This window comes from Tursiops truncatus, chromosome 4 (genome assembly GCF_011762595.2).
Source record: "Tursiops truncatus isolate mTurTru1 chromosome 4, mTurTru1.mat.Y, whole genome shotgun sequence".
NCBI classification, from domain to species: domain Eukaryota; kingdom Metazoa; phylum Chordata; class Mammalia; order Artiodactyla; family Delphinidae; genus Tursiops; species Tursiops truncatus.
In genome coordinates, this window is record NC_047037.1 from 35,467,508 (window position 1) to 35,482,116 (window position 14,609).

The 14,609-nt window shown below is 37.7% G+C and overlaps 1 protein-coding gene across 3 annotated transcripts in view; it reads left to right on the forward strand.

Moving 5' to 3' along the window:
* Positions 1-14,609, forward strand: part of GMPS (guanine monophosphate synthase) — a 114,045-nt gene that overhangs the window by 65,684 nt on the left and 33,752 nt on the right. For all 3 annotated transcript variants that reach the window (XM_033855401.2, XM_033855402.2, XM_073803821.1), the window contains 2 exons: positions 10,978-11,171; positions 11,574-11,739. In XM_033855401.2, coding sequence (XP_033711292.1) covers positions 10,978-11,171; positions 11,574-11,739 — 360 coding nt within the window. The remainder of the gene's footprint in view (positions 1-10,977; positions 11,172-11,573; positions 11,740-14,609) is intronic.

The following is a 14,609-nucleotide window of genomic DNA, read 5'->3' on the forward strand; positions in this document are numbered from 1 at the left end:
GTTCTTGTTTGATATGCTACACCTAAAAAGTTGAAAAAAAAATTCGTAATGGATAAATTGAATTGAGTATTCTACCTGCAGTTACTTAACAGATTAATGTATTAGCATAGGAATTATCAGGAATGGTTTTTATATTGACGGGTTTTTATTTCGTATATGAGATCAATAGTGGTAGATGAGCTTATGTATTTTAATTCATTCAACAAATATCTGAGTACCCACATGTGCCGGGCACAGTTCTAGGTGCCAGTGAACAGAATGGACAAAACCTCTGTTTAATGTTATAGTTGGTGAGGGCGGAGATGGGGGAGAGGTGGGACAGACAGAACACAGATAAATACAAAATAAGTCGGGTGTTGGTCATGTTTAAATGTACTGAAAAAATAAATAGAAGAGAAGAGTGTTGTGGAATGTGTGGTTAGGACTGTTACTGTTTTAGATAGAGTATCCAGAGATGGAGATGGTGTTCCTATTAGATGATATGAGACATGGAGGAAGTAAGTGCTGACCCTTTTGGATATTTAGGGAAAGAGTAAATAGCAGTACAGAGTTCCTGGGATGGGACCTTGTTTAAGGAACAGCAAGGAAGCCACATGGTTACAGCAGAGTAAGCGTGGAGTGTGTGGTAGAAGATGAGGTCAGAGAGGTTGTTGGGAACCAGAACACCAGGACTTTTGAGGCCACTGTGAAAATGTTGGCTTTACTCATAGTGAGATGGAGTTTTGAACAAAGGAGAGAGAGACACAATCTGATTTCAGGATTACCCTGGCTACAGTGAGGAGAAAAGAGACCATTAAATGTAGAAGCAGAGACCAGCCAGAAATCTATGGTAGTAATCAGGAAAGGAGACTAAGGAACCAGGTGGTAGAGGTAGAAGTGCTTAGGAGTGATTGGGTTCTCATATAGATCTTGTACATATTTTGTTAGATTTACACCAAAGTATTTCATTTGGGGGGGGGGACGTGCTAATGTTAATTGTATTGTATTTTTAATTTAAATTCCACTTGTTCATTGCTAGTATATGGGAAGGCAATGAACTCTTGTGTGTTAACCTTGTATCTGGCAACTTTGTTGTAATCATTTATTAGTTCTATTTCCTTTTCTTGTCCTATGGCATTAGCTAGGATGTTGAAAAGCAATGGTGAGAGGGAACATCCTTACTTTGTTCCTGATCTTAGTGGGAAAGTTTTGAGTTTCTCATGGTTAGGTATGATCTTAGCTGTAGGCTGTAGAAGATAGTCTTTATCAAATTGATGTCCCCCTCTATTTCTAGTCTCCTGAGAGTTTTAATCATGAATGGGCATTTGGATATATTTCATATGCTTTTTCTGCATCTATTGATATGATCATGTAATTTTTCTTCTTTAGCCTATTGATGTGATGGATTACAGTAATCGGCTCTATTTCTGACAGAAGGATGTTGAAGTATCTTAACTACAGTAGTTGATTCATGTATTTCTCCCTATAATTATATCAGTTTTTGCCTCATCTATTTTGATGCTTTCCTGTTAGGTGCATACGCATTAAGGATTATTATGTCTTCTTTAGGAATGAACCCCTTTATCATTATATATATGCTCCTCTTTAACCCTGATAACTTTTCTTGGCTGAAGTCTGCTCTGTTTGACATTAATGTATCTACTCATGCTATCTTATAATTAGTGTTATCATGATATATCATTCTCCATCCATATACTTTTGATCTGTGTCTTTAAAGTGGATTTCTCGTAGACAACATATATAGTTAGGTTTTCTTCTTGATCCACTATGACAACCTCTGTCTTTTATTGATGCATTTAGACTATTGGAGTTTAAAGTGATTATTGATAGTGTTGGATTAATATCTACCATATCTGTTACTGTTTATATTTGTTGTCCTTGTTCTTTGTTCATATTTTTATCTTCTGTTCTTTTTCTGCCTTTTGTGGTTTTAATTGAGCATTTTATGTGATCCCATTTTCTCTTTTCTGCATATCAGTTCTATTTCTTTTTTTTACTTTTTTAAGAAAAAGTTGCCTTAGATTTTACAATATACATTTACAACTAACCCAAATTCTCTTTGAAATAACACTGTACCACTTCACAAGTAGTGTACCTTATAATAACAAAATAAACCTAATTCTTTCCTCTCATCCCTTGTACATTGCTGTCAGTTCATTTCACTTATAAGTAAGCATGAATAAGCATATCTATCTATAAGCATACGTAATTGTATCACTGTTGCTATTATTCTGAATACAGTTATCTATTACATCAATTAGGAAGAAGAAAATTTTAATTTTACCTTTACTCCTGCTCTGATGCTCTTTTTTATGTAGATCCAAGTTTCTGATCTTTATCATTTTCCTTCTCTCTAAAGAACTTTGTTTTTGAATTTTATTTTGTTTATTTTTTTTATACAGCAGGTTCTTATTAGTTATCTATTTTATGCATATTAGTGTATACATGTCAATCCCAATCTCCCAATTCATCCCCCCCACCACCACTTTCCCCCCTTGGTGTCAATACGTTGGTTCTCCACATCTGTGTCTTTTTTAATGTTTTTTTTTGTTTGTTTGTTTTGCGGTACGCGGGCCTCTCACCGCCACGGAGCACAGGCTCCGGACACGCAGGCCCAGCGGCCATGACTCACGGGCCCAGCTGCTCCGCGGCACATGGGACCCTCCCGGACCGGGGCACGAACCCACGTCCCCTGCACCGGCAGGCGGACTCCCAACCACTGCGCCACCAGGGAAGCCCACATCTGTGTCTTTATTTCTGCCGTGCAAACCAATTCCTTGGTACCATTTTTCTAGGTTGCACATATATGCATTATTATACAATACTTGTTTTTCTCTTTCTGACTTCACTCTGTATGACAGTCTATACATCCATCCACATCTCTACAAATGACCCAATTTCATTCCTTTTTATGGCTGAGTGTTCCATTGTATATATGTACCACATCTTCTTTATCCATTCATCTGTCGATGGGCATTTAGGTTGCTTCCTTGACCTGGCTATTGTAAATAGTGCTGCAATGAACATTGGGGTGCATGTGTCTTTTTGAATTATGGTTTTCTCTGGGTATGTGGCCAGTAGTGGGATTGCTGGGTCATACAGTAGTTCTATTTTTAGTTTTTTAAGGAACCTCCACAGTGTTCTCCATAGTGGCTGTATCAGTTTACATTCCCACCAACAGTGCAAGAGGGATCCCTTACCTCCACACCCTCTCCACCATTTGCTGTTTGTAAATTTTCTGATGATGCCCATTCTAACTGGTGTGAGGTGATATCTCATTGTAGTTTTGATTTGCATTTCTCTAATAATTAGTGGTGTTGAGCAGCTTTTCATGAGCCTCTTGGCCATCTGCATGTCTTCTTTGGAGAAATGTCTATTTAGGTCTTCTGCCCATTTTTTAATTGGGTTGTTTGTTTTTTTTACTATTGAGCTGCATGAGCTATTTATATATTTTGGAGATTAATCCTTTGTCCATTGATTCATTTGCAAATATTTTCTCCCATTCTGAAGATTGTCTTTTTGTCTTGTTTATAGTTTCCTTTGTTGTGCAAAAGCTTTTAAGTTTCATTAGGTCCCATTTGTTTATTTTTGTTTTTATTTCCATTACTCTAGGAGGTGGGTCAAAAAAGTCATTGCTGTGATTTATGTCAAACAGTGTTCTTCTTATGTTTTCCTCTAAGAGTTTTATAGTGTCTGGTCTTACATTTAGGTCTCTAATCCATTTTGAGTTTATTTTTGTCTGTGGAGTTAGGGAGTGTTCTAATTTCATTCTTTTTTTTTTTTTTTTTTTCCCTGATATGCGGGCCTCTCACTGTTGTGGCCTCTCCCATTGCGGAGCACAGGCTCCGGACGCACAGGCTCAGCGGCCATGGCTCACAGGCTTAGCCGCTCTGCGGCATGTGAGATCTTCCCGGACCGGGGCACGAACCCATGTCCCCTGCATCGGCAGGCGGACTCTCAACCACTGCGCCACCAGGGAAGCCCTAATTACATTCTTTTACATGTAGCTGTCCTCTTTTCCCAGCACCACTTATTGAAGAGGCTGTCTTTTCTCCGTTGTATATTCTGGCCTCGTTTATCAAAGATAAGGTGATGACCGTATATGCGTGGGTTTATCCCTGGGTTTTCTATCCTGTTCCATTGATCTACATTTCTGTTTTTGTGCCAGTACCATATTGTCTTGATTACTGTAGCTTTGTAGTATAGTCTGAAGTCAGGGATTGTGATTCTCCAGCTCCGTTTTTTTCCCTGAAGACTGCTTTGGCTATTTGGGGTCTTTTGTGTCTCCGAATTTTAAGTTCTATTGTTCTAGTTCTGTAAAAAATGCCACTGGTAATTTGATAGGAATTGCATTGAACCTGTAGATTACCTTGGGTAGTACAGTCCTTTTCACAATATTGATTCTTCCATACCAAGAACATGGTATATCTCTGCATGTGTTTGTGTCATCTTTGATTTCTTTCATCAGTGTCTTATAGTTTTCAGAGTACAGGTCTTTTAACTCCTTAGGCAGGGTTATTCCTAGGTATTTTATTCTATTTGTTGCAGTGGTGAATGGGATTGTTTCCTTAATTTCTCTTTCTGATCTTTTGTTGTTAGTTTGTAGGAATGCAAGAGATTTCTGTGTATTAATTTTCCATCCTGCAACTTTACCAGATTCATTCATTAGCTCTACTAGTTTTCTGCTGTCATCTCTAGGATTCTCTATGTATAGTTTGTTATTTGCAAACAGTGGCAGTTTTACTTCTTCTTTTCCAATTTGTATTCCTTTTATTTCTTTTTCTTCTCTGATTGCCACGGCTAGGACTTCCAAAACTATGTCGAATAATAGTGGCGAGAGTGGATATCCTCGTGTTCCTGATCTTAGAGGAAATGCTTTCATTTTTTCACCATTGAAAATGATGTTTGCTGTGGGTTTGTCATATATGGCTTTTATTATGTTGAGGTAGGTTCCCTCTATGCCCACTTTCTGGAGAGTTTTTATCATATATGGGTGTTGAATTTTGTCAAAGGTTTTTCTGCATCTATTGAAATGATCATATGGTTTTTATTCTTCAGTTTGTTAATATGGTGTATCACATTGATTGATATGCATATATTGAAGAATCCTTGCATCCCTGGGATAAATCGCACTTGATCATGGGTGTATTATCCTTTTAATGTGTTGTTGGATTCTGTTTGCTAGTATTTTGTTGAGGATTTTTGCATCAGTATTCATCGATATTGGTCTGTAATTTTCTTTTTTTGTAGTATCTTTGTCTGGTTTTGGTATTAGGGTGATGGTGGCCTCATAGAATGAGTTTGGGATTGTTCCTTCCTCTGCAATTTTTTGGAAGACTTTGAGAAGGATAGGTGTTAGCTCTTCTCTAAATGTTTGATAGGATTCACCTGTGAAGCCATCTGGACCTGGACTCTTCTTTGCTGGAAGATTTTTAATCACAGTTTCAATTTCATTACTTGTGATTGGTCTGTTCATATTTTCTATTTCTTCCTGGTTCAGTCTTGGAAGGTTATATCCATTTCTTCCAGGTTGTCCATTTTATTGGTATGGAATTGCTTGTAGTAGAATTTTAGGATGCTTTGTATTTCTGCGGTGACTGTTGTAACTTCTCCGTTTTCATTTCTAATTTTATTGATTTGAGTCCTCTCCCTCTTTTTCTTGATGAGTCTGGCCAATGGTTTATCAACTTTGTTTATCTTCTTAAAGAACCAGCTTTTAGTTTTACTGATCTTGCTATTGTTTTCTTTGTTTCTATTTCATTTATTTATACTCTGATCTTTATGATTTCTTTCCTTCTACGAACTTTGGGTTTTGTTTGTTCTTCTTTCTCTAGTTCCTTTAGGTGTAAGGTTAGATTGTTTATTTGAGATTTTTCTTGTTTCTTGAGGTAGGATTGTATTGCTATAAACTTCCCTCTTAGCACTGCTTTTGCTGCATCCCATAGGTTTTGGATCATTGTGTTTTCGTTGTCACTTGTCTCTAGGTAGTTTTGTATTTCCTCTTTGATTTCTTAAGTGATCTCTTGGTTATTTAGTAACTTATTGTTTAGTCTCCACATGTTTGTGTTTATTATGGGGTTTTTTTCCCCTGTAATTCATTTCTACTCTCATAGCATTGTGCTTGGAAAAGATGTTGATATGATTTCAATTTTCTTAAATTTACCAAGGCTCAATTTGTGACCCAAGATGTGAATATCCTGGAGAATGTTCCATGTGCAAATGAGAAGAAAGTGTAATCTGCTGTTTTTGGATAGAATGTCCTATAAATATCAATTAACTCTATCTTGTCTATTGTGTCATTTAAAGCTTGTGTTTCCTTATTAATTTTCTGTCTGGATGATATGTCTATTCGTGTAAGTGAGTTGTTAAAGTCCCCCACTATTGTGTTACTGTGGATTTCTTCTTTTATAGCTGTTAGCAGTTACCTTACGTATTGGGGTGCTACTATGTTGGGTGCCTATAGATTTATAATGGTTATATTTTCTTCTTGGATTGATCCCCCCTTGATCATCCTTCCTTGTCTCTTGTAACATTCTTTATTTTAAAGTTTGTTTTATGTGATACAAGTATTGCTACTCCTGCTTTCTTTTGATTTCCATTTGCATGGAATATCTTTTTCCATCTCCTCACTTTCAGTCTGTATGTGTCTGTAGGTCTGATGTGAGTCTCTTGTAGACAGTATATATATGGGTCTTGCTCTTGTATCCATTCAGCGAGCCTGTGTCTTTTGGTTGGAGCATTTAATCCATTCACATTTAAGGTAATTATTGATATGTATGTTCCTATTAACATTTTCTTAATTGTTTTGGGTTTGTTTTTGTAGGTCCTTTTCTTCTCTTATGTTTCCCACTTAGAGAAACTTCTTTTAGCATTTGTTGTAGAGCTGGTTTGGTGGTGCTGAATTCTCTTAGCTTTTGCTTGTCTGTAAAGCTTTTGATTTCTCTGTTGAATCTGAATGAGATCCTTGCTGGCTAGAGTAATCTTGATTGTAGGTTCTTCCCTTTCATCACTTTAAACATGTCCTGCCACTCCCTTCTGGCTTGTAGAGTTACTGCTGAGAAATCAGCTCTTAACCTTATGGGAGTTCCCTTGTATGTTCTTTGTTGTTTTTCCCTTGTTGCTTTCAATAATTTTTCTTTGTCTTTAATTTTTCTCAAATTGATTATGTTTGTTGGCTTGTTTCTCCTTGGGTTTATCCTGCCTGGGACTCTGTGCTCTTCCTGGATTTGGATGGCTATTTCCTTTCCCATGTTAGGGAAGTTTTCAAGTATAATCTCTTCAGATATTTTCTTGGGTCCTTTCTCTCTCTGTTCTCCTTCTGGGACCCCTGTAATGCAAATGTTGTTGTGTTTAATGTTGTTCCAGAGGTCTCTTAGGCTGTCTTCATTTCTTTTCATTCTTTTTCCTTTATTCTGTTCTGTGGCAGTGAATTCCACCATTCTGTCTTCCAGGTCACTTATCCGTTCTTCGACCTCAGTTATTCTGCTGTTGTTTCCTTCTCGTGTATTTTTCATTTCAGTTATTGTACTGTTCATATCTGTTTCTTTGTTCTTTAATTCTTCTAGGTGTTTGTTCTTTAATTCTTCTAGGTCTTAGTTAAACATTTTTGAATCTTCTCGATCTTTGCCTCCATTCATTTTCCGAGGTCCTGGATCATCTTCACTATCATTATTCTGAATTCCTCTTCTGGAAGGTTGCCTGTCTCCATTTAGTTGTTTTTCTGGGGTTTTATGTTGTTCCTTCATCTGGTACAAAGTCATTTGCCTTTTCATCCAATCTATCTTTCTGTGAATGTGGTTTTCCTTCCACAGGCTGCAGAATTGTAGATCTTCTTGCTTCTGCTGTCTGCCCTTTGGTGGATGAGGCTGTCTAAGTGTCTTGTGCAAGCTTCCTGATGGGATGCACTGGTGGTGGGTAGAGCTCTGTATTGCTCTGGTGGACATAGCTCAGTAAAACTGTAATCTGCTTGTCTGCTGATGAGTGGGGCTGAGTTCCCTCCCTGTTGGTTTTTTGGCCTGAGTTGACCGAGCACTGGAGCCTACGTGGCTCTTTGGTGGGGCTAATGGCAGACTCTGGGAGGGCTTAAGCCAAGGAATACTTCCCAGAGCTTCTGTTGTCAGTGTCCTTGTGCCTGTGGTGAGCCACAGCCACCCCCCACCTCTGCAGGAGACCTTCCAACACTAGGAGGTAGGTCTGGTTCAGTCTCCTGTGGGTCACTGCTCCTTCCTCTGGGTCCCGACGTGCACACTACTTAGTGTGTGCCCTCCAAGAGTGGAGTCTCTTGTTTCTTCCAGTCCTGTCAAAGTCCTGCAGTCAAATCACGCTAGCCTTCAAAGTCTGATTCTCTAGGAATTCCTCCTCCCATTGCCATACCCCCAGGTTGGGAAGCCTGAGGTGGGGCTCAGAACCTTCACTCCAGTGGGTGGACTTCTGTGGTGTAATTGTTCTCCAGTTTGTGAGTCACCCACCTTGCAGTTATGGGATTTGATTTTATTGTGATTGCGCCCCTCCTACCATCTCATTGTGGCTTCTCCTTTTTCTTTGGATGTGGGGTATCTTATTTGATGAGCTCCAGTGTCTTCCTGTCAATTATCGTTCAGCAGTTAGTTGTGATTCCAGTGCTCTTGCAAGAGGGAGTGAGTGCACATCCTTCTGCTCCACCATCTTTTTTGTTTGTTTGTTTTGTGCTTGTTTTGTTTTGTTTTGTTTTTGCGGTACGCGGGCCTCTCACTGTTGTGACCTCTCCCGTTGCAGAGCACAGGCTCTGGACGCGCAGGCTCAGCAGCCATGGCTCATGGGGCCAGCAGCTCCGCGGCATGTGGGGTCTTCCCGGACGGGGGCACGAACCCACATCCCCTGCACCGGCAGGCGGACTCTCAACCACTGCGCCACCAGGGAAGCCCTGCTCCACCATCTTGAACCAATCTTCCTAAAGAACTTCTTTTAATATTTCTTGCAAGGTAGTCTCCTGGCAACAAATGGCCTCAAGTTTTGTTCATTTGAGAAAGTTCTTTATTTTTCTTGCATTTTTGAAGGGTAGTTTCTCAGGACACAGAATTTTAGGTTGGTGGGTTTTTTTCTCCCAACTTTTTTTTAAAATTTAAGTTTTCCAGCTTTATTGAGGTATATTTGACAAAACTGTAAAATATTTAAAGGGTACAATGTGATGATTTGATATACATTGTGAAAGGATTTTTCCCCACTGAGTTAATTAACCCATCCATCGGCTCACATACAGTTGATCCTTGAAAAACACAGTTTTGAACTGTGTGGGTCAACTAATACGTGGATTTTTTTTTGCTAAATATTTCCTTCAGTACTATGTGATGTGTGGTTGGTTGAAACTGTGGATGTGGAATTGCAGATCCAGAGGGCTGACTGTAAAGTTATATGCAGATTTTTGACTGCACAAAGGGTAGGTAACCCTAAGCCTTGCATTGTTCAAGGGTCAACTAACTGTATTTACTTTTTTTTGGTGAGAACATTTAATTTCTACTCTCTTAACACTGTATTGGATCACTGAAATTTGCTATCAGCTATAGTCACCATATTATACATTAGATCCTCAGACCTTATTCATCTTAAACCCAAGAATTTGTACTCTTTAACCAGCCTCTCCCTATTCCCCTCGTCCCCCAGTCCCTAGGTCACCACTTTTATACTTTGCCACTTTTGATAGAGATTGAATTGAATCTGTAGATTACTTTGGTGAGAATTGACATTTTAATAGTAGTAATTCTTCTAATCCATGAACATGGAATATCTTTTTATTTGTTCCTTCCTCAGTTTCTTTCATCAAGGTCTTACAATGTTCAGTGTACAGATCTTTGACCTTTTTGGTTAAATTTATTCCTAAGTGTTTTATTCTTTTTGATTTTGTTGATGGCAATGTTTTCTTAATTTTTCCTGCTGACAGTTTGTTGTTAGTACACACACAATTGATTTCTGTAGGTTGGTTTTCTTTTCTGCAAGCTTGCTGAAATAATTTATTAGTTCTAACAGCATTTTGTTAGAATCTCTAGGGTTTCCTAGAGACAGTGTTGTGGCATCTGCAAATAGAGACAGTTTTACTTCTTCGTTTTCAATTTGGATGATTTTATCTCTTTCTTCTAGCCTGACTGGTCTGGCTAGGATGTTCAATACTTTGTTGAATTCTTGTTTTGTTCCTGATCTTAGAGGAAAAGCTTTTCACCACTGAGTATGTTAATTGTGGACTTGTTGTATATGGCCTTTATTATGTTGAGGTACGTTCCTTCTCTACCAGTTTGTTGAGAGTTTTTATCATGTATGATGTTGAATTTTATCTTTTGCTTTTTCTGTATCTATTGAGATGACCATATTATTTTTATCCCTCATTTTGTTTATGTGGTATATAACACTGATTGTCTTGTCAGATGTTGAAACCCTGGAATAATATCTCAGAGCCATAGATACGGAGTAGTACATGTCTATATAAAACATTTAGCCTAATATCTGCTGCTTTATGGATGATAAAGTGTCAGAAACACATTAATCAAGTCAATGAAGTTATATTTGGTTAATAGTACCCAAGAAAGAAACACTTAGAATATTCTGATAGGTTTAATGTATGAGGATTTTCTAATATAGAAAATTGGTACCTGCACATTGCATGTGAAGGCATATGGGACTGAGATCTAAAATCGAGTTATCACTGCATTAAATAGATAAGACAATTGCAGTAACCTAGGTAGAGAACTGAGGGTACTGTGAATTATCTCTGTAGGACTTATTTCAAGGTCATGTAGTTCATTAATTGCTGTATAAGGAAAGACCTTTATAAAGCTGTACCATGGCAATGTAGTTTTTATTTGTATTTTTTTCCCCATAGCTAAAAATCCACTAATTTGTATCAGTTTCCACGTTTATGGAGGAAGAAATTGTGAGGAATTACTGTGGGTTCTGGTTGAGTCTGTTCAATAGGAAAAAATTTTAATTTATGATTATTTCCCTATAAAGGTATAGCAAATGAATCTAAAAAATTATATGGAGCCCAGTTCCACCCTGAAGTTGGCCTTACAGAAAATGGGAAAGTAATACTGAAAAATTTCCTCTTCGACATCGCTGGGTGCAGTGGGACCTTCACTGTGCAGAACAGAGAACTTGAGTGCATTCGAGAGATCAAAGAGAGAGTCGGCACATCAAAAGTTTTGGTAAGCAATTTATATTTGAAAGTCTATAAATTTATGTCAGTGATATTAGAACTCAGAGTTGGCTTACTCAGCATAGCCCTTAAATTTTGACTGGGTGATCATGTGCTTTTGAGTTGCACTGTTTCAGTGTGTTCTTTCAGTTACCATACATACCTTTCGTACAGACAGTGGTTTTTTGTTTTTGTTTTGTTGTTTTGCTTTTTTTGGCTGTGCTGCACAGCTTGTGGAATTTTAGTTCCCCGACCAGGGATTGAACCTGGGTCCTTGGCAGTAAGCATGGAGTCCTTACCACTGGACCGCCAGGGAATTCCCCAAACAGTGTTTTTAGGTAGTGATTTAAGCTGATAACTTAGCTTCTTTTTCCTTATTCTACTCAGTTTGACTTTTCATTTCACCCTGTAGGTTTTGCTCAGTGGTGGAGTAGACTCAACAGTTTGTACAGCTTTGTTGAATCGTGCTTTGAACCAAGAGCAAGTCATTGCTGTGCACATTGATAATGGCTTTATGAGAAAACGAGAAAGTCAGTCTGTTGAAGAGGCCCTCAAAAAGCTTGGAATTCAAGTCAAAGGTATTGAACTCCGGAAGAGTTAATTTACATGTCAGAACTTGTTTAATCAAATCTAGCGTATGATTAAGTGAGCACACTGCCTTAACTAAGTACAGTTTTCCCACTAAGCTTATGGTTGAAAATGTTTTTTATTTTTACCTTGTAATTACTTTTGGTTCAAGAGGGGTCACAATATAAATTTGGAAACTTGATTACTCCAAATGTTATGTATAAATCAGTAAGTTACCTTTTTCCAGCTACTATTCTGTTCTTTCTGTTCATCTTCTTAGGCCTTAACTGCTTTTACATTTGTGGATATCTTTTATACTTTAAAAAACAAGATGTAAGCAATAGCTATAATGAAATTAAGTCAGTAGTTTAATGATATAAACTACATATTATTGATTTAAGTGGAATTGATGCCAAAAGGTTGAGTATAAAATGAAGAGTTGTAGTTAAACATGAAGTAAAGATGAGTCTATTTCTTTCTCCTTTGGAAACGTCACTAAAATAACAGTACAGGCATAAAACAAGTATAATGCCAGAAGAATGAGGAATAGGGAGGAGGTAATAGCAGTCTGATGGTTTCAAAAAAATGTTGGAAAGTGAAAAGCAGATGGATTATGCAGATTTTGTCCGTTAAGCTAATGAAGCTTAAATTTCAGTACTGCTCACTAGCCAAGCCTTTACCAAACTCTGGGGAAGGAACCTAGTAGTGTCTTCTCATAGTTACAATTTTTATGCAATTTGAAAGTAAGATATTTTAATAATTTGCCGTTAATTTACTTTATTTTTATTTATTTATTTATATTGATTATATAAGGAATTAGGGGCTATTAAGGTTTTTTCTTTTCTTCCCAAGCATTAGCTAGTTGCCTCAATGTAATTTCTCATAAATTAACTCCAGTATGTAAAATAGTACCAAACTGTTTTAATCATGACAGTTTCATAGTACATTTTAATCTATGGTTGGATTTATGTCCTTTCATTACTATACTTTCTCAGAATTTTCTGGGATAATGTTTTATGTACATTCTTCCAGAAAATATTTAGTGTTATTTGTCAATTGGCTGTTAATTTAGATTACTTTTTCTTTCCACTCTAACTTGCTCTCTTTTGGGTGGGTTTGTAGTGGCTGCAGGCATTTTGGGATTACACTAAGAAAACGTTGAGTTGGGGATACATTTAGTCTGGGTTTGGTGCTATATTTGTGATTTGCAGTGTTTCTGTGTATAGTCTGTGTTAGCCGTGGTAGTATTAATTTGTGATTTTAAAAAATGCCTGATTTATTATTCTTTTTTTTAATACATCTTTATTGGAGTATAATTGCTTTACAATGGTGTGTTAGTTTCTGCTTTATAACAAAGTGAAACAGTTAAACATGTACATATGTTCCCATATTTCTTCCCTCTCGTGTGTCCCACCCTCCCACCCTCCCTATCCCACCCCTCTAGGTGGTCACAAAGCACTGAGCTGATCTACCTGTGCTATGCGGCTGCTTCCCACTAGCTATCTGTTTTACGTTTGGTAGTGTATATATGTCCATGGCTCTCTCTTACTTTGCCACAGAATACCCTTCCCCCTCCCCATATCCTCAAGTCCATTCTCTAGTAGGTCTGTGTCTTTATTCCTGTCTTACCTCTAGGTTCTTCATGACATTTTTTTTTTTAATTCCATATATATGGGTTAGCATACAGTATTTGTCTTTGTCTTTCTGACTTAGTTCATTCTGTATGACAGACTCTAGGTCCATCCACCTCATTACGAATAGCTCAATTTCATTTCTTTTTATGGCTGAGTAATATTCCATTGCATATATGTGCCACATCTTGTGTATCCATTCATCCGATGATGGACACTTAGGTTGTTTCCATCTCCGGGCTATTGTAAATATAGCTGCAGTGAACATTTTGGTACATGACTCTTTTTGAATTATGGTTTTCTCAGGGTATATGCCCAGTAGTGGGATTGCTGGGTCATATGGTAGTTCTATTTGTAGTTTTTTAAGGAACCTCCATACTGTTCTCTACAGTGGCTGTATTAACTTACATTCCCACCAACAGTGCAAGAGGGTTCCCTTTTCTCCACACCCTCTCCAGCATTTATTGTTTCTAGATTTTTTGATGATGGCCATCCTGACTGGTGTGAGATGATATCTCATTGTAGTTTTGATTTGCATTTCTCTAATGATTAATGATGTTGAGCATTCTTTCATGTGTTTGTTGGCAGTCTGTATATGTTCTTTGGAGAAATGTCTATTTAGGTCTTCTGCCCATTTTTGGATTGGGTTGTTTGTTTTTTTGTTATTGAGCTGCATGAGCTGCTTATAAATTTTGGAGATGAATCCTTTGTCAGTTGCTTCATTTGCAAATATTTTCTCCCATTCTGAGGGTTGTCTTTTGGTCTTGTTTATGGTTTCCTTTGCTGTGCAAAAGCTTTGAAGTTTCATTAGGTCCCATTTGTTTATTTTTGTTTTTATTTCCATTTCTCTAGGAGATGGGTCAAAAAGGATCTTGCTGTGATTTATGTCATAGAGTGTTCTGCCTATGTTTTCCTCTAAGAGTTTGATAGTTTCTGGCCTTACATTTAGGTCTTTAATCCATTTTGAGCTTATTTTTGTGTACGTTGTTAGGGACTGATCTAATCTCATACTTTTACATGTACCTATCCAGTTTTCCCAGCACCACTTATGAAGAGGCTGTCCTTTCTCCACTGGACATTCCTGCCTCCTTTATCAAAGATAAGGTGACCATATATGCGTGGGTTTATCTCTGGGCTTTCTATCCTGTTCCACTGATCTATCTTTCTGTTTTTGTGCCTGTACCATACTGTCTTGATTACTGTAGCTTTGTAGTATAGTCTGAAGTCAGGGAGCCTGAATTCCTCTGGCT